Source organism: Nannospalax galili, unplaced genomic scaffold, assembly GCF_000622305.1.
Source record: "Nannospalax galili isolate Female #2095 unplaced genomic scaffold, S.galili_v1.0 scaffold440, whole genome shotgun sequence".
Lineage (NCBI taxonomy): Eukaryota > Metazoa > Chordata > Mammalia > Rodentia > Spalacidae > Nannospalax > Nannospalax galili.
The window spans coordinates 816,975-834,866 of record NW_008347189.1 but is presented as its reverse complement, the minus strand read 5'-3'; the positions used below and the strand labels follow the sequence as shown (position 1 = coordinate 834,866).

Genomic DNA, 17,892 nt, shown 5'->3' with positions numbered 1-17,892 from the left:
TCTCTATTGTGTTTGGTGGCAAATTGTGAAGTAAGATAAAAGTTAGTTGACTGCAAACAGTGTCACACCAAGACAATCTTTCTGATAACCAAGACAGTCACTGAGTGACTAATGAGAAGGAAGCATACATAGGACAAACATGCCAGATCAGGGGCAATGTTGAGTCCTGGGAGAGTAGAACAGACTCGTGCAAGATTTCATCACACTATGCAGAATGCCACATATTCTTAAAATTTTATCACATATATTTAATTATGATGGGGAGTTGCAAATGTGCCAAAGCATTCATGTAGAGGCCACAGAACAATTTGCAGGAGCTAGTTCTCTCCTTTTACCATGTGAGTCCCAGGTATTGAACTCAGGTTTACAGGCTTTGCAGCAAGCACCCTTACCTGCTCAGCCATCTTGCCAGCCCTGTGCCACTCAACCTAATACTTGAGCACTCTTTATTTCTGAAATCTTCCAGTTAATATTTTCTGATCATGGTTGACAAAGGAAAACAGTGGGTAAGAGGGAATACTATAATAAATATGTATGTATACGTATGATAGTGCATGTACAGTTTATTTGTCACAGTTTCACTAGGTAAATACTTTCAGCAACCATCCCCTTATACTTATTCACTGAAGCCTTGGCAGCTGGATCTCAGATTCTTCTCCATATCTAGGCACCATTCTGAACATCTTCAATGTCCGTGAACGTGAGCAGTCCCACATTCTGCCCTTGTATATCCTTGACCATCTCCCAGTCAAGCAAACCTGACCTCTCCTATCTCAAGGTTGAGATACCTCAACCTTGGTATCTTTCCATTGTCTGATCTGCTGAGTATCTGAAACCTTCAGCTCTCCAGTCCCCAGGTTCCCAAGGCTCAGTTCTCCCTCTCTCTCACATCTACTTCATCTTCTTACCTTCAAGGAGAGCCTTGAGCACATCTGCTCCTGGCAGTGGCTCAGGGTCAAGTTGGCCTCCTTTTCCTCAACATCTGTCACTCCCCTCATCTCCACTTCATTAGCATCTACCTGTCTCTGTACTCCGCACCATGCCAAGCTTTTCTGTGGATTCTGGGGATGTAATTTAGGCTCCCATACTTATGTGGAAAGCACTTAACTGACTGAGCCATCTCCCCAGCCCAAAACACTCTTAATTAATACAAAAATAAGCTATAGGGCAGATTTAGTCTACCAATACCTGGTATACAACAAATTTAGATTTGCATTCTTCTGATGACCAAAGATGTTGAATATGTTTTCATACATTTATTTGTATTTGGTACTTTATTTGAGGACTATCTATTCAGTTCATTCATTGTTCTTTCATCATTATTATTATTTTTTTTTTAGTTCTTTATATATTCTGGTTATCTGTCTCCAGTTGGATGAACATCTGCCAAAGGTTTTCTCTAATTCTTCAGGAAATACCATAATAAACTCCATTTCTTTTTTGGAAAATTAATATATAGTACTAAAAACTAATTTTAAAAACTTTAGTTTTCAACAACACAATCTAGAACCTCTAACATTTAATTTAGGGTTTCTTCTACGATATAATAAATATTCATGAGAAGGGGAAGAGGGTGTGTCTTCATGATCTTTATACTACCACCTGGATTATGACATGAGTTAGAGAGCCAAATGGTGATGGGGGGGGGATATTTACTCCATAAAATAGAAGGATCTGTGACATAGAATATTAACAAATTTTTGCATGTGTACATTCCATGCTTCTCAGAATATACCATGCAGAAATTGAAAATTATCCATAAAATATATTTTCATTCTAATGTTAAGGGGGAAAACCCCACAACCTTATTAACAATAGAAGCAGAAATACTCAAGATTAATTATTGGGGGAAGGGAAGAAACTAGAAAAATAAACTGTGCTTGTGAAATTGACAGAATGCTTTTTTTTTTTTGAAGAAAATAATTGGTCCTCTCTAGAGAGTTTCAAATGTTTGCATTTAAAACTTAAGCTTTTTAAAAATAGATTGATTTTAAAAAAAAAAGTCAGCATGTAGAAAAAATATTCTAACAGAATAGATGTCTGGTTAGAAAAAAACTGAAGTCTTTTAACAGAGGGAGAAAAGGAAGCATCACTCATAGGCTTAGTCAGATAAAGGACATGCTCCAGTAGTGGGCTCTCCTGCCTCCTATGGCCTGGAACAGCATGATAACATCAGGAGCAGCAGACCCAAGTGGTAGTTCTAAGAATCCACCTTCAGGAAGTCAGTCCTGTCAGTCAGTCCAGTCAATGCTGTGTACACGCTGTGACTGCTATCCACAGGTTTGGCACATGTCAGACTCAGTAAAATCTCTGATCAGCAGTTTATTTGTTGTATAATTATGACTAATTACTTAAAATCTCCAGGTTTCATTTCTCTGACCTGTAAAATGGAAATAGACACTGACCTCCCATCACGTCAAATGGTAGCATTTGTAAAACCTTGAACCAAGTGCCTTTCCCAGAATAAATGTCAATAAGTGAACACTAAGATATTCTTACATGCATAAAACTCTTTACTGTATTTCATTAAGTTTCCAATCAGAGACTGGCTGGGGAAAATGTCTGAACATGATCAAAAAGATTAAGAAACCTGATCATTTGCTGATTTAACCAGTATGCATAGGGCTACAGTTAGAAAACCATACCTTCTCAAAGGCACACTGAGGGTTTCTGCAAACAACAGGTTTGCAGATCACAATATCACCATGGCAACGACAGTTCTGGCAGGAATCAGGCTTCCAAAGTGTGGCATCCTGCAAGGAAGCACAAGCTCTGGGTTAAAAACTGATCAGTCAAGGTCTGAGCTCACAAAAGCACAGCCATCAATAGCCTCATGTCCCCCGAGATTAAAAAGGCAAAAGAAAGTCACAGACACACCACACACAGGACATGCTGGACACTGATTAAACCCCAAGTGGCAATAAAAGCAGTATAATCCATTGCACAGCAGTCAGTCCACGTAGCCGAAGACAAGGACATTCAGCAGAGAGCTGTCGATACCCAGAGTAAAAACTATCGATTGGTCTGAAACCTCGGGAGGACACGCTGCTCCTGGACTTGAAGTTTCTTTATGCAGCTAACTAGCAGAAACCATGTGAGCCGGCTTAAGGGAAAATGGTACTTTGACTAGCACTCACCAGCATCCAAAAAGCAGGATTTACCACTGGATATTAAAAGCACCTCAGACTTGATAGCTCTCTACTAAAATGTACTCCAACACTCACAAGTGACGAGAGGGATGTGAGTGCGAAGTCCAATATTTTAAGACAGCCACCAATGCATGCATTGGGTGGTTACACTGCCTAGCGGTGTGCCAGGAACACCGGACACTAATGAAGCCCAAGGGTGGGTGCCATCTGTAAGGATCTCACAAAGCTTTCTGGCCATGCACATGATAGAATTAATAAATATAGACTGATGATATGATGTCCTTATTCAACAAACTGGAAAGGAAAATAGTAGGCATGAACAGAAAAAGTCAATTCGGGCTCAGTTAAAAGTCTTGACATTGCCTTTTAACTGTCTCTCCTTTCACCATGCTGCAATATTTCAATTGCATCCGTTTTAAAGTCACTTTTGGTTCAACTCAGATTCCACCTATTCCTAGCCATTGAAAGACCACTGTAAGGGCTTTGAATTGAAGCAGTAGGGACAGCAAAAGTTAACACCGCTCCAATCATGCATTCCTACTCTACCTAGACAACCATCTATAACGTTTGGCTGGGTTTTAAGCACGAAACCTCTTTAAGAAGGACTTCTGTGTGATTCTCTGGCTTGAACCTATTCTGTGACTCATCTTTAGCCCCATCAGGACAAAACTCAGACACTATATCAGTTTTCCCTCTCTCCATGGGCAGGCTGAATCTCATAGCCCTAGGTCAAGTCACTGGACAGCCCCAACCTCCCTTTAGCTTGGTCTCACATCCTGTACCTCTCCTGGAGCCCCTGCTCTGCCCTGACTTTTCCAAAGAGCTAGCCAGCCTCCATCTCAAGGATGATGAATTCTTTTTGACCTTTACCCCTACTGGGACACAGCTCTTCACCACACCTCTGTGACCCCACCGTGCCTGCGCACACTATCACACTTTATTGCACTCATTTAAGTGCCTTGCAGACCAGACTAGAGGCTCTTTAAAGCAATAATTGTCCTTGGCCTGCCACGCTGCAGATGCTTAAGAGAACAGGCATTAGTTCATAGGGTGCATAGTGGAGGCTCTTTCGTCCTTTTTAAACTTTCTCACCCATATTTTCCTCTGCCAATCGATGGAGATGCTACTCAATGCATTAAGGTGGAGTAGGAGAAGTTTCTACCCTCCTTGTAGCCACTAGAGCCCCATGATACTGGTAGATGCTGACAGCGGGCCCTCTCGTACACAATGGCAGAAACCAAATGTGACAGTTAAGTTTATGTGCCAATTTAGCTAGGCATAGAGCCTACTAATTTGATCAAATATAATTATGTTGCTTTGAAGGTACACACAGTCACAGACTTATGCTTTTTAAATTTTTATTTTTTATGTTAAGAGTGATTCAAAATATACTCATTCATTAGAGAGCTTAGTTAGGATTTTGAGAGTTTGTTTGGAAGTTCTAGCAGGGAGCTGCAGCTATCCATATACCCTTGACAGAAGTCCAGTCCTCCAGTGGGAAAGGTCTCCCCTTTGACCCAGCATGCAGCTTCAGGAGGGACACACATGGAGCAATGAGGGAGGATGGGAATACCTGTCTAGCCAGCCAGATCAATTGAATCAACCTTAGCAATCAATGGGTAACAGGTGTTACAACCAGTTAGGTCTCACATCTAGGATTTTGGATTTCAATCTTTTCCCAGGCTAGCAATGTGCAGTACGGTGCTCTCTGAAGGCAATGGACATAGTCAGCCATGCAATCACAAGGATAAAGAGCTATGCTGCTGTGATGTTCAGAGGTTAGTTTATTGAACACATTTTAACTGATGTTTCCAGTTTACAACCAGTCAGGATATAGCCCGAACAAAATTTGAGCAGCACTTGAATTATGCAGATGGGACTGACAAGTGCCATCAGGTGACTTTGAAGTAAAGGAGAGGACTTTCTATAACACAAGTGGGTCTCCTGATCAGTGGCTGGCCTTAATAGAAAAGCCTGAAATTTCCTGGAAAAGAGGGAGTTCCGTCTCAAGACCTGTCTTACAGATTTTAAACTCGCCACTCCCCAGAATTCTATGAGCTGATTCCTTAAAATAAATGAATCTATCCTCAACTCTGTTCACCATTGGTTAGGTTTTTCTCTTTTAAAATCATGATTAATACAGCAACACGTGCAGATTTATATGGATAGGCACACCATTCCAAGGCAAACATGAAGTCATCCTTTCACATCAAGAAAAACAAAATTAATAATCTCTTAGGGAGTAAGCTTCACACAAAAGGACTTCTTCAAAATCACTTAAGAAATACAAACTATAAATCAGGCATGGTAGCACAGGCCTCTGATCTCAGTATTTAGGAGGTGAAGACAGATGATCAAGAGTTCAAGGCCAGCCTCAGCTAAATAGCAAATTCAAGGTGCTATAGAGCAAGACCCCATGGGACAGGAGAGGGTGGTTTGGCCAACCTTCAACACAGTCCTGGAAGGCTAGAGGAAGTAATTCTAAGTGCCAGTGCCATGCCAAACACTTGCCTGCCTAACAACCTTATGAAACCAGCACTATTACCATTATTCCTCTTTTACAGATGAGGAAATAAGATGAGGGAAATTGATCCATTTGCCCAAGGTCACAAAATCCTTAGGCAATATAGGAACTCAGGCCTATTTGAATCCTTGTGTCACTCCTGTTAACTGTGCATCTGCTCTTGAGTGGAGTGCCTATGTCCGAGGTTCCTCATCTATGAAATAAAGGAACTAAAGGAAGATAGGAAAAAAAATTGCAGAATGAATCCAATGAGATGACACGTAAACCATGTTCGGTCCTTACTAAGAGACTATTAAATTTTTTTTTTTCCAAATGCTTCCTGGTATGTTATAGCCATTCAGCAAATAACTCCTAAAAATTTCCTTTCCCAGAGTGAATGCAGTCCCAGAATTCCCTTGGTTTCCCCATCTTCTCACCACTGCTTTATACACGTAACACCTAAAAGTGAAACCAATACTTCCTTGGGCCCCTAGCATGCAACTGCATGAAGGAAGAATGAATCTCCAGATGGAATTTTGGGAGTACCCGGGTAATCGGGGAAAGTCTCTGTCACCGTTAGCCTGAGCCCAAGTCTTCCCTTAACTCAGATATGATTGGCCACACCAGAAAGTGTGGGCTGCCTTAAACTGGGTGAGGGTGTAAGGAATCAGCTACCTTCACTCCCTGCAGAGGCAACATTCTACAACAGACTCGAATTTCTTCTCTGCGCTCAGTTATTTTCACAATGACTCCTTGCTCCCAAACAGTCCATTATACCTCGGTCACTGACTTCAAGAAGCTAAGTCTAAAACACAGTAAGCTTTCACTTTCCTTCACCAAGCTATAATTTTTCTTTACATTAATTCAAAGCCCATATCCTGACCATTTGCTGAATGAATATCTCTCAGTGCTTGCCCTTCTCAGGGTATCTGTCCATCTGAATTTAGATGTTCCACATGGAGAATAAGAGCTTGAGAAAACATTGGGCTGATGTCAGTCACTCCCAAGTCTGGATGGAAAGTGTTGACTTATCACTTCACTGGTGTCAAACTGTGCTTGAAGAAAATATTTCTTCCCCTAAGCACTGCACCTGTCAAAATATTTCCTTGTATTACTGCCCTCATAGAAGTAAATAATTTATGGCTAATTTTTCAAAAACTAAGCCTTTTCCCCAGCCTGAAAAAATGGTCATATATTTTTCAGGTCTAAAACTTTATGAATAAATTTCTATGGTCCTATAAAATTGTTCTATGAAGGTGGGGATGCTGGAGTTCCTCAACAGCTTAAAACTTTGGATAAAACCATAAAATTTAAAAAATAACATTACAAAGAAAGTTTTACAGATTTTTATATATTACTACTACAATTGCAACACTTTATAATCTTCTCTTCTAATCTCTCACAGTTTGTGAAAGACTCACTCTTTAAATAGCTTCTCACTGGATTACAGATTAAAGGATTGGATTGTAACAAACCTAAAAAACAGTGGGAAGTATATGTTTAAACAGTATTAATGTTTTTAATAATATGTGAATAAAAGGTTCTTGAAAATATCATAATATCTCTATCCCCAAATATTTTACAATCAAGTTGCTGAAAAATATTGTTACTGGGCTAAGAATGTATCTTAGTGGTAGAGCACTGGCCTAGCATGTGCAAAGTCCTGGGTTTGACCCATTCCCATTACTCAGAGGGGGTACTCACAATATATATTTACTTGGTTAAGTAATTATTGAACATTTGATTAGTACTAAGAATAAATAATATATATACCATCACAGTACTCAAATTTGGGAGGGTGAATTATTTAAAGCATAAATTTTCTTTCTTCTGAATAGTATAACCCCGCTTAAATTATTGATTATTCATCTCATTTTTTAAAAATTCTCTTGACTTTTTAGATCAAAAATGGGGAAAAAAAATAGAGTTCTCTAAAATCTGTGCTTTCAAGTCACAAAATAGTACATAGGAGCTAATGAGTTTTGCATTATGATTTATTTATAAGCATAGAAACAAAGCATGAGATTATATAACCCAGTAGCAAAAGGAAGTCATTCTTGGGTGTAGCAACTGGATGATATTTTTCTTCTGTATTTTATCTGTTTTTTTCTATTTTAACAAAAAATATGTAATTTAGGTGACCTTTCAAAGTTAAGTCTAAAATAAAAGGTGGAAGAGCAGTAGCAACAGACCTGTGCTCTTCTGTCCTCCCAGCCATAGGCCCAAGTGGGCAATCTATCAAACTCTTTTGAGCTGTCTACAAATCTTGTTGTACTCAATAAAATTTAAAAATTAACTGTGCTCCATATGTGCCCTCCAAAGCAATGAATAAAGGCCACTTTCAACTGGGGATAATATCTTCATTTCTGGAGGTTCATTTCTGGTTTTCAGGAAAACTAATCCATAAAAAAGGGGTTCTTTGACCTAGCTCCAGTTCAGGCAGAGAAATAACGGTCCTTGTTTGTCAAGGAATCATAAAGAAACAAATCAATAACCTTCATAAGGTTATTTTAGAGTTCAGTTCTTTTCCCAAATGCCCTTTCTCAGACAGCTTAGATAAACAATACCTTTTTCATTTGGTCTCAATTTAAAGTTCATGGAAAACTCTTCATTCAGACCCAAACAGAAAGGAGAAAAAACATGAGATATTGTGTTTACATTAAATTCTCTCCATTCAGGAGTAATGAATACAAGTTAAGACCACAAAAGAAAAAAGGAAGGAGAATGTGAACAGCTTCCTGTTTGAGACATATTTGCAAGGTTTGCTCAGTGTAATACCTGTTTACAGAGCTTCCTGCTTTACACACCAAGGATCTAAGTAGCTTCCTTCTCAGCATCTAGGAATGATTAGTTTATATCTGATCTCCTCCAGCTGCCTTCAGATGATAAATTCAAAACCATTCTCTGTAAGACTAAGAGCTTAGATGAAGAAACAGTAGCATGAATCACAGACGAAAAGATGGCCGCTATGTATAACTTAAAATACCTTTGTTCAAGAGACCCTGAAGAGCAAAGCAAGTTAGCATCGTGTTCTTGCACAGATGTCTTAGAACAGCACTGTACAAAGAAAGGGTGGAGGCAGGGAAAGGGAAGGAGAGAACAAGCTAACTCCAAGAGCCAATAAGTTCCTGGTCCCTCACAGCATCCTGTGGACAAGATATTACAACCCTGAATTTATAAATGATGGACTAGGAATGGAAAGGATCCATGGGTTGCAGGCCGGGCAGATCTAGATTCAAGACAGCCTCCCCCTGCCCCCTTCCCATTATAAAGTATCAATGGCAATATACCATCATAAATCACTCAGCTTTTACTTTCTGACTTTTGAGAAATCAACAAAGGGAGGCACGCAAGGGGAGTGCTGCCTGCTTTTCCATAGATAAAATGACCGTGAGGTTTAAGGGACTAATGTCAAAGAAGCCCACCCCTCTAATCTAACCTCCACACAGCCTCTAGGCCTTAAGAATCACTTCCTTAGGAAGGCATTCCCTGCCTCCGTAACCAAGTAAATATTCCTCTGCCTCATGCAAGCAAAGCTCCCCTGTCTTCCAAAGAGCCACCAGTTGTTTTGTCCAAGGAGCAGCAAAACGCATCTTCTGAGCTCCAGATATTTTATTCATTTTTTAAACCTCTGAACATAGATTTTTATCGTCTTCCTTTTGCAGAAGAGAAAACTAAAGTTCAGAGAAGTTGAGTGATGTTCCCTAGTCAAGGTGCCTGTCTGTATTTGAAGTAGTATTGTATCCATTTGACACTAAAGTGTTCAAGCCTGTATTTTCCTGCCACCACTGTCTACACAGCTTGGTCTACTACATACAGGGCTTTGCACTGGCTCAGGTGACAGTGCTGACATGGGAGAGTGGGGAACATTAGAGTAAAAATCAATTCAACAACTTCCCATCTACCAGTTTTCAGTCTTTTGTTAATCAGAGTATAAACTAAAAATAAGAAAGGACCCACTCGAGTCACAGTAATAAGCTAATGTTCTTAAAGTGACTTGCCCATAGGAAGTGCGTAATCAACATTAGCTATGACTTAACTCAAATGCCACAACTGTGATCTGTTGTTGTTTTTAAATGATAGGTACAGTTATCACACTTAAAGTTGTAGAAAATCTTCCCAGAAATCTCCAGTGTCCAGTATAAGAGGACATTCATTTCTCATTAAGAGGGGTGGGCTTCTTTGACAGTGTTTATACAATCAATATTCCATTATCAAGTGTTATGGTAGGCACTTCTAGAGCATTACAATATAAAAAAATTAGGGTAGCTTTAAAATATAGAGTAAAATAGCCAAATAATGTGTCCTTAGTCTAAATTCTCAAGCAACTGAAACGGAGGCTTGGTTCCACAGAGCTCCTGTTTCTTACACCCAGCTTTCCATTTGTTCCCACACAATCCTGTTACAGGGACAGTCTGACCAGAGAGCACTCCTATAGCAGAGTAACTCTCATAAATTCCTGGAGATGATAGCCACACAGATTCCATTATGAATAGAAAGCCAGTCTCATATTTCCACTTTAATTCAGATGTTAGGGAGAGTCTACTACAGCTTAAGATTGTAATTACATTTTTCATCTATCAATTCCACTCTCAAAGACTTCATTTCATTTTCCAAAGGCAAATGTGGGGGAGGGGAGGAATGAAACATTCAAAATGTTTGCACATGAAATTAAACTATAGCTATACCATCATCTCTCACATTGAAATTATTTATTCTCTTGTCTTCCTTCTCTACTAGATTATTATCATTCATTTTATAATTAGGTTTTTACTTGTCTCTGCCTTCCCAACAGTAAAGACAATTTCTTTATATTCAGATAGCTTTGTATTCCCACAGGGACTAAAACATAGCGGGCACTTAACGCTTTAGAATGAGTTCATGAGTAGATGAATGCATGGATGTTCTCAACAGTAAAGAATTGCTACTTCGTGATGTAGTTTCTCAAAAGCCGAATACCCAGACAACAGTACTTCATTCCCTATGCTGCCCTTTAAAAATCGTGTCATTACAGTAGCCAATTTCAATCTGTACCGTTTGAGATCTTGCCTTCAAGACTTATGTCTCGGTTGTGACCTCTGCTCTAAAGGAGACCCTCCATTCCTGACTGTCAAGCCGACGCTGTTGTGTTCCAGCTCGCCACAGCTCTGTCATATCATTTGAAGCACTTCCACATGTCTGCAATCCCTAACTTTTCTCTAGCTAGTCTGCTGGCCGCAGTCCCAGTTAAACTGACCATCCAATGACTTTGTACTGACACTCTCATTCAGCCAGGTAAGGACCAACTTACTAAGTCTGTTTTCAGGCCTGGCAGAAGCCCTGAGTTGAAGGCTTCCTGGCCAATAGCTTGCTTTCACTGCATCATGTTACGCAGAGCTCTGCAACAGGTGCTGTGCTATCCTGAGATATTTGAAAACCTGTTTTGAAACTGAACAGTTGAGGTGTGGTTGACATTCAGTGAACACAGCTCATAAATTCTAGATGTCATATAATAAGCAAGGCATTCTTTCTGAAAAATTGTCCACTTTTCACATGACTTTCAAATGTTCCACAAAACATTTATATCAGTGAAAAATCAACTTATCTGACTGTGTATCCCAACTCAGTTTTATATGTAACCACAAATTATTCCACCATAATACACTGAATTGTCTTGAAAGTACCACATAACTCAAGGAAAAGCTGTAGTCTATGCTGTCAATATAATGAAGCTTTGTGAAAATAATGAAAGGCAGTATATACATATGTTTTATATCTATCAAATATTCCATCAGGCAACCTGTATCTATAAACACTACCTTTTTTCAAATGGAGTCATTTTACTTTTTAGGTTGAGTATATATGTGTGTGCATGTGCCTGTCAGTGTAGGTGCCCACAGAGGCCAGAAGAAGGTGTCAGATCCCCTGGAGTTGGAGTTACAGGTGGTTGTGAGTCACTCAATGTGAGTACTGGAAACCAAACTCAGATCCTCTGCAAGAGCAGTCTGGGTTCTTAACCATTTAACCATCTATCTCTTCAGCCCCTATAAACCCAATAAAGTGGAAGTTTTAGAATACAAAAAGTTAAACAAATAAAAAAAAATGCTTAATGGCATACTGGGTATCACTAAAAGAGACTATTGGAAAACAAAAATATAAATCAGTAGAAAACATCCAGACTGAAGAACAAAGAACAAAAAAGACAGGAAACGCAGAGAGGAGCATTAGCGGCACACAGAACACGTTACAAGGCTTGCTGTGTGGCCAACTCATGTCTAAAGACGATAAGGCAGGAAGTAAGCAGAAACAAATTTTTTCAGAAATATGGCCAAGAATTTTCTAAAACAAGAAAAGCCTTAAGCCATAAATTCAAAAGGTGCTAAGAATATCAAGCAAAGAAAATAACACTTTATAATGCATCAGAATAAGGCCATTTAAATAACAGGAAGAGAAAAATATGAGAAATTACAGATGGCAAAGGAATTACCTACAAAAAATGCTAAAACTGACAGCTTGGCTTCACAAAAAATGACAAAAGTTCTAGGAAAAATCTTTAATAAGTAAAAGCAATCGAAAACATCTCTTTAAATTTTTATGACATATGTATCTCTGCCAAAGCTCCTGTGCAGAGATCAGAGGACGGCTTTCGGGAGTCAGTTCCCTTCTTCCACTTTGTGGGTCCCAGAGATCAAACTAAGGTCTTCAGTTTCAGCACCTTTACCCACTGAACCCTCTCACCAGCCTCAACATAGTATACCCAACAAAAATAACTTCAAAATGACTGTGAATATAAAAGTTTCATATTAACAAAACCTGTGAACTTGTTCCCTGCAGCCTCATATGGATAAAATACTAAAGGAAATTCTTTGGAAACAAAAGAAATGACTCTAAATGGAAAATGTAACATAGGAAGGAATTTAGATTAAATGCGTGATTAGGTCTAACGGATAAGGGCCATACAAAACCAAACAAAACCAATACCTTATAGGATTTAAAATCTAAGTATAAAATGCATGACAGCAACACACCAAACAAAACTGAGTGCTGAGGTGCACTCACTCACCAGGAAGAGGAAATACAATGACTACTACAAGCTGTGATACCTAGGTAAGCACTACATGAAGAACAAAGGTGTGCATCACTAACAAGCTAGTTAGCGGGAGCTAAGATAACAAAGAAATGGGTTGATCCCAGAACAGAAGAAGAGAAAAGCAGCACAGAACAAGACCACTAATAGGAAATCATGAAACGGTAACACAGACCTAAAGCCACCAATTCTTACTATGAAGGGAAATGTAAGAAACAAAGAAAGAAAATGAGAGGTGACAGAATCAATTAAAAACAAAGCAGTGGATTCAAATAACATGGAGAGTCATTATTATAACGTATGAACCAAACTGCTTAAAAATAAATCCAGCATGTAAATAAATACATTTATATGAATTTAAGAGCTTAAGAGTGGGGTAGAATATAACTCAGGGGTGAGGCCCTGAGTTCTAGCTCCAGCACCAACCATGTATATGTACATATATACATATATTACATATATATTACATAATACATATGCATGTGTATATAGAAGATACAAATATAGCATTATATATATTATATAATATATAATTTGAAATAATAAACCCTTCAAGAATTCAAAGTATCGAGAATTCAGTAAGAATCTTTCATTTTATTAAGCCATGCCATGAGAAAGACACAGAAACTACAATCCAACCTAGGACAGAAGATTACATCCCTCCCCTTATCCTTGTTCTTCAAACAGTTGAAGCAAGTACTTCCCTAATTGAAGCAATTAGGGAACTAAGCAAACTAAAATAACTAATGAAGTAAAGGGAAAGAGCACTGCACTAACAGTAAGACCTGAATTCTAGGCCGGGCTCCACCTTTAGCAGACATACTAAATAAGCTACTTCTCTGGATTCCAGATTCTTTCTCTTAAATCTAATATTAGACGACACTATCCATAGTCTGGAAATGAATTTGGGCATTAAATAGCTCTTTGCTCATAGCTCACTAATTTTAATAGTTCTACAACTTTAAGTGAAATACTAATACTGACTGAGACTCCATTTCCTTCTTTGCTAAAAATCAATTAGGTAACACATTGAGATTCCTTGGCGTAATGCTTGGCAGTCACAGTCCAGAGCAGAGGCTCCCAGCAACACATCCTCCCACCTTCCTGCACAGTCTAGCAAAAGCTCATCATGACCTGCCTCTTGGGGGGCCATACCCCCTTGCATGGGATGTGCATCATGGCATCATATACCAGTTTCTTCTTTTGTGTACATTTCACAATCAAATGCATCAATATACAACCACTCCTGGTGTGCAAACAATTTAGGAAGCTTAGTTCTCAAAGCATTGTATCTACAGCTCACTCAAAATCTCTCAAGCACCAGTTTTAAAGATCACTATTCAGATTACATGTCCATTTGTGTCCTCATAGCCACTCTTTACCACATGGCTATTTTATACATATATTACATATGTATCAGTATATATGTAGAGATCCATATATAAAAGTTTATACAGATAGCTATAATGTATGTTTACATGCATATATATGATATACATATGTTTATAATTTCAATGTGTCCTTTATCCTTAAAATCCTATTAAATAGTTATCATTTCTATTTTACAAAACAAGAAAGAATCAGAAAGAATGCTTGCTCAGATGTCATAACTGGTGAAAGGATTTGAACCCAGGACTGTTGGTTTCCAAGGACCATGCTCTTTCAACTGAATAATGACTGGTTCAAAAGACAATGGTTCTCAACAGGTTTGACACTCACTAATCAATAGGCCTCGTTGACTTTGGGTGCTATTACCACTGACTGTCTTTCTGCAGCTGGTAAGGATTTAAGAAGGGGGAGTAGAGGGACAGAGAGAAATGGAGGACGTCAGAAATCAACAAGTGTCGCCACCCCCACCTAAGCAACCTTGCTCTAATATCCTAGTTAAGAAACAAAGCAGTTTCTCCTCAGGAAGGGTCTAAGGTAGCTGTCTCTGAAGCCACATGACACAACAAACAATGATCAGGAACAGAACCATGTGGTAACAACACTGCTTAAACCAACCTCCTTGAACTTGGCACATGGGAAGATGTGATAATTGCTCTGCTGCTGCTATTTCTGTTTCTTGGGTTCACAGTGGACATGCTCTTTTAATTTCCAAGCCAGGGATAAAAAGCAGGCCTTATCATATATGCCTGCTCTGGAAATAGCAATGTGAGATGTTTGGAGGAGCTTAGTGCCAGCTGGTTAAGTGGGAAGGATTAGAGCTTTCTGTCATGGACTCAGTTACCCTGTGTGGAGAAATGCAAGTGTCTCACTAACCTGAATGGTTTATCTCAAAGTAGTGTCACTACTGTCAGTTGACTCATAAATGAAAGCTAGAAAGAAGGAAAGCTGGCGAGGGTCAAAAGCAGAGAGATGATCAACTTTAATGATGAACTGATCATCCACACTTACTCTCTGCATTTTCCATTAAGTCACTCGACTCTTTCCAGACATCTAAACCTCTCCTCAAGAGTAACTAGTTTACAAAAAGGGCTTCTGTTCTGCATCAGTTACTGTTCCCAACAACGCCCTGGCACCGGCCACCACTGGCACGTAAGCTTAGCATCCTCACCCCCGGGAATGTGGATCCTACTCCAGCTCTACACCAAGGAAATTAACTGCCAGTACTCACAGGACTGACATACTAAGTACTCAGACCAAACAATCCACACCCACAGTCAGCAAAATACACACTGGTTATTCTCCAACAGCAGAACAATGCATGATTGGATTTGCTGCAAGCCTCCCTCTTGCCAGGAAGCTGCTGAAGAGATGCAGGTATCCCGTGTGTCCTAGTTTGTTCTTCATTGCTGTGACAAAATACTCTGACCACTACCAACTTGGGGAGGAAAGGGTTTATTCAACTTATATATCCCAGGTCACAGTTATCCAGGAGCCCAGGGTAGGAACTCAGGGCAGGAACCTGGAGGCGGGAGCTGGAGCACAGGCCATGGAGGAACGTTGCTTACTGGCTTGCTCCCCCGGCCCCTGCTCAGCCTGCTTTCTTATGCAACACAGGCCCACCTGCCCAGGGGTGGCACCACCCACAGTGGGCTGGGCCCTCCCACATCACTCATCAAGAAGATGCCCCTCAGACATGGCCACAGGCCAGTCCAATGAAGGCAATTCCCCAACTGAGGCTCCCTCAGCCCAGGTGTGTCAAGTTGACTCTAAAGCTATCCAGCACACCGTGTCTCTGAGGAAGACCCTCCCAGGCCTCATTGTTAAATCCAGAGGCAGAACCCAGAGCAATTGCATTTCTGGTACAATTACCAGCATCGCCCACTTGCTGCCAAGAGAGGAGATTTGGCAGCTGAATAATGCAGCTTTCATTTTGCATTTCTACTCCAATTAGTTGACAGTACCAGTCAATTGGCTAAATGAAAAAAATGCAGGGGAAGCTGAAAGCCTCTGTGTGGTTTGCAGAGCTGTGCCTTCAGGAGAATGAAGACATGAAAGGCACTCAAAACCAAATCAGGGGACCCAGGGCAACAGAAGGGCAGGCGGCACAAAACCCACAGGTGGCGGGGATGTTGTAAATGCTGCAGCAAGATATTTAAGCTTAACGCTTGTCCCACCTACTGTTTGTTTTACTAATGACAAGAGAATTAAATTGCTGCCCCAGAGCTTGCTCACTACAAAGTCTAGCTGGGACTGATTAATGTCACACAGCATACACATGTAAACGGGAGCCTTCTCCTGAGAACTTGCAGCCTCTCCTGTGCTGCCCTGTAGTCAATAGTCACAGAGAAGTTACTATGTGCAGAAGTCCCAGAGTGCTTAGGATCTGTCTTGTTCTTTTTAAGGAGACAATGAGTTTCCAGGGGAGCTCACAGCATACATGAAATGAAATACACATGCGTGAAATGAGCAGGGACCATACAGTGGACAGCAGGAACCCAGTAACTGAATAACTGAACCATTACAGTCTTCTGGATGGGGTCAAAATCCCAGGTGAATTCTTCAATGGGATTCTAGCAGGTTCTACTGGACTCCTCACAAGTTCTGGCTTCCTAACTCTGAAGACTAAGTTTTCCAACGCTGAGCAAAATGGACCAGTGCCTTGGGGCCAGGAAGAGTTGGGACTGAAGCACGGTGAGATTCACACCTCTGCCTGGCTCACTCATATTCTCTCCGAACATTCAGGGGGCTGATCACAGCCATTGTATGTAGCCTGGGAAGCTCTACATGACCACGCCATAGACAACCCTGAGATTTGCAGCGTTCTTTGGAAATGATTCCATCAAAGACCAAACATACATAATAATTTGTTTCCTGGACTTCATACAAAAGATACTATTTCTGTCTCTATCCATTTGGGGGTCCCATGATTGAGACTTAGAATGAACTAAAGGAGTTTTGTGACCTTGTGCTAAAGCTGAATGTCAAGTGTATAAAAGAGAACATATTCATTTCCAAAGCAGAGTTTGTCACTGTACACTGTGGCTCAGTCTCGCAACTCCCTGTAGAGCATGATGTCCAGGCATGACCACTGTTCAGTGCACGCTGGATGTGTACTAAGGATGCCACTCTACAAGGGGAACAACGGTAAGCCATGCTTATGAAATGAGGCTTGGCAAGGATGCGTGTGTATTAAAAAATAACAGTACAAGAAATATGGGACTATAAGGAGTGCTGGTCCCTTCCAAGACATACCTAAATGTTTACTTCAGATATGATAACTCATAAATGCAGCAAATGGCACCCTATTTAGCTGCTCTACATAAATACAGAACATATGCAATCTTTTTAAGTTCTTAATACATATGCAAAAATAACCCTCAGGTAATTTTACTCCAACTATCAATTAATCAGCCCAGAAGTTGTTTACCATTAGGTTAGCTTTGTGTACATATTTACAATAAATATTTTTTTTCAAAGTAGAAAAGAAACCTTAGAGTATTATTGGAGACATTAAAGAAATTCAGAGAGTTGAGGATGTAGCTCAGTGGTACAGCTAGTGCATGCTTGCACACATGAAGGCCTGTGCTCCATCCTCAGTACAATAAAGAGATATTTTAACCTTTATAAATCCTGATCTTTTTGAATAAAAAGAGATAGACAGCCCTGTTATAAAGAAAGTGGAGGAAGTAGGGAAGAGGAGGGAAGAACAGGGGGAGGAAGGGGGGAGAAAGGGGGAGGAGAACAGGAGTAAGGAACAGAAAGAAAGTAGAGGGGAGGGGACAGAG

The 17,892-nt window shown here is 40.0% G+C and overlaps 1 protein-coding gene across 1 annotated transcript in view; it reads right to left on the bottom strand.

The window, feature by feature from the left end:
* The window catches only part of Fras1 (Fraser extracellular matrix complex subunit 1), a 442,676-nt gene that overhangs the window by 271,028 nt on the left and 153,756 nt on the right, over window positions 1-17,892 (bottom strand). The window contains exon 3 of the mRNA XM_008843691.3: window positions 2,646-2,753. Within this exon, the coding sequence (XP_008841913.1) occupies window positions 2,646-2,753 (108 nt within the window). The remainder of the gene's footprint in view (window positions 1-2,645; window positions 2,754-17,892) is intronic.